This window comes from Aplysia californica, unplaced genomic scaffold (genome assembly GCF_000002075.1).
Source record: "Aplysia californica isolate F4 #8 unplaced genomic scaffold, AplCal3.0 scaffold01250, whole genome shotgun sequence".
NCBI lineage: Eukaryota > Metazoa > Mollusca > Gastropoda > Aplysiida > Aplysiidae > Aplysia > Aplysia californica.
In genome coordinates this window covers 93192-95531 of record NW_004798520.1, presented here as the reverse complement: position 1 = coordinate 95531, position 2340 = coordinate 93192, and the positions used below count along the sequence as shown (strand labels likewise).

Here is a 2340-nt window from a genome sequence, read left to right as displayed (position 1 = left end):
CATCAAACATCTGTTATCCTTATCTCTCCTTCTGTCCTATCCAACATCTGTCTTCCTTAAATCCCTCCTTCTTCCTCCTCATCAAACATCTGTTATCCTTATCTCTCCTTCTGTCCTATCCAACATCTGTCTTCCTTAAATCCCTCCTTCTTCCTCCTCATCAAACATCTGTTATCCTTATCTCTCCTTCTGTCCTATCCAACATTTGTCTTCCTTAAATCCCTCCTTCTTCCTCCACATCAAACATCTGTTGTCCTTATCTCTCTTTCTTTTCTTTGTATGCTACACTCTAATAAAACATCTCGTCTTCAGCACTTTTACGATAACCTAACTGTGTCGCAAGTGCTGTAAAACTCTTGGAACAATTACACCTCAGCAGTAGTCCTGGACACAACGAAAATGACAGATGAGCAGTAACCTTGACCTACCCTCTGACTGGAGGCCATGGTGACCAGGCTAGTGGGCGTGGCGGCAGCCATGACTGGCACAAGATTCGGGGCGGCATGGGACTGACTGTTGGCCGAGGGCGGGCCGCTGTGGCTCACTAGGCTGGCCTGAGAACTGCTGGTCACCTGGAGGGGGACAGAGGGCAGACAGACGGGGGTGGGGTGTTTTACCATCACACTTGGAACACGTATAGGTGAAGCAGCGTGGTGAAATCAGGCGCCCGTCAAAATAACAAAATTGGAGAAACAGGCATCTCCCCGCCAGTTTCACAATTTTAATCAATTTTTGGGTTTTTGTTCAACATTTTAATGTCGAAAAAAAAAACCCCATTTCCATGAGAATTATATTGAAAAACGTTGATTAAAAGCTCAAAATATGTAATTTTTTAGTTTTCAAGGACTCTTTAGCTATTGAAGTAACCAAACTTTGGCGACTATTTTCTCTCACAAATATCTTCACTTCAGCTAAAAATAAATGGGTATTTTTTCCGTCAAAAGCAAGAAAAATGAACAAACTTTAAGATGATACCAATAACTCCACATGCAAAAAATTGACGACCCCCATACACACACACCCACACACAGACACACACACACTCACCATGGTCGGAGCTATACTGGAGCTGTGTGACCTGCCACTAGACTTGGCTGAGGCAGCGGTTGTGTTAGATCATTTAGGAGGGGGGGGGGAGACAGATACAGAGAGACGTATGAGTTTGTTATAACATTAGATCACAAGGGAATGACAAGGATAATACATCTTTTTCAAGAGCATCTGGCCAAAGAACCATGATTGTTGATTTTATGACAAACTGAGTATGTTTTTTTTCATCGTGCCAAAAAGAATCAAAGAACCCTGGGTTTTTATTGAAATGCTCGGCGGTGGGTCAACTGTAAACTCACCTAGTCGTTGCTGTAGCAGGAACTGATGCTGCTGCTGCTGTTGTTGTTGCTGCAACTGCGTCTGCTGCTGCTGTTGCTGCTGCTGCAACTGCTGCTCCTGCTGAGAGAGCTGCTGTTGTTGCTGCTGTTGCTGCAGCATGTGTCCCGTGCCCTGTGCGAAGGCCAGCTGTTCCTTGATGAGGCGGAGCTCCTCCTGCTGGCGCTGGATGGCGTTCTGGAGCTGCTCCGACTTGTGCACCAGTTGCTCATGGAGCAGTTGTTGGGCCGGGCTCAGGACCAGCTGGCTCGGGAACTGTCACCGCACCAACAGACAGCGAAAACAGTTCAGATCAACGAATTAGCTTCACAAGAAGTCACATTTTCACTGTTTTAAAAAATGGAGATACGACAAGAAAGCACTCAGGTCGCGAAGTGTTGGAGGGGTTAGGGTGATGGTTTAGTCTAACTTACAGTTTTAAGGAAATTGCAACACAATAAGGTCATATAGATGCCGAAGTTCAGAGGTGTTACAAGAGAGTAACAAACATAAAAAAAGAAGGAGGAGAGATCAGGACGATAGATGTTTGAGAGCAAAGAAGAGCAAACCACACCAGAGCCCCCGCCAACCACCCACTCAGGGGGGAGGGGGGTTTAGTTTTCGTTTCACTTTTACGGAAACTGCCACAAAATGAAATGGTACAAGTGTTATGGCAGATCATAGACGCTACAAGAGAGTGACTGTTGGGAGGGCTGGAGTGATGTTCTAGTTTTAGTCAATGTTTTACAACACTTGCAGCCTATGAAGGTTACACAAAGGCCACAGTTTACTTTTAGTGACAGTTTCACAGCACTTGCAACACAATAAGGTCATATAAGTGCCGAAGATGAGAGATGTTACAAGAGAGTAACAAACACAATAAGGTCATATAAGTGCCGAAGATGAGAGATGTTACAAGAGAGTAACAAACACAATAAGGTCATATAAGTGCCGAAGATGAGAGATGTTACAAGA

General features: G+C 44.7%; 1 protein-coding gene across 1 annotated transcript in view; it reads right to left on the bottom strand.

The window, feature by feature from the left end:
* Positions 1-428: 428 nt before the first annotated feature.
* The window catches only part of LOC101859683 (circadian locomoter output cycles protein kaput), a gene marked incomplete at its 3' end in the record, with an annotated part of 12166 nt that continues 10254 nt past the window's right edge, over positions 429-2340 (bottom strand). The window contains 2 exon segments of the mRNA XM_013090386.2: positions 429-572; positions 1048-1111. Of these exon segments, the coding sequence (XP_012945840.1) occupies positions 429-572; positions 1048-1111 (208 nt within the window).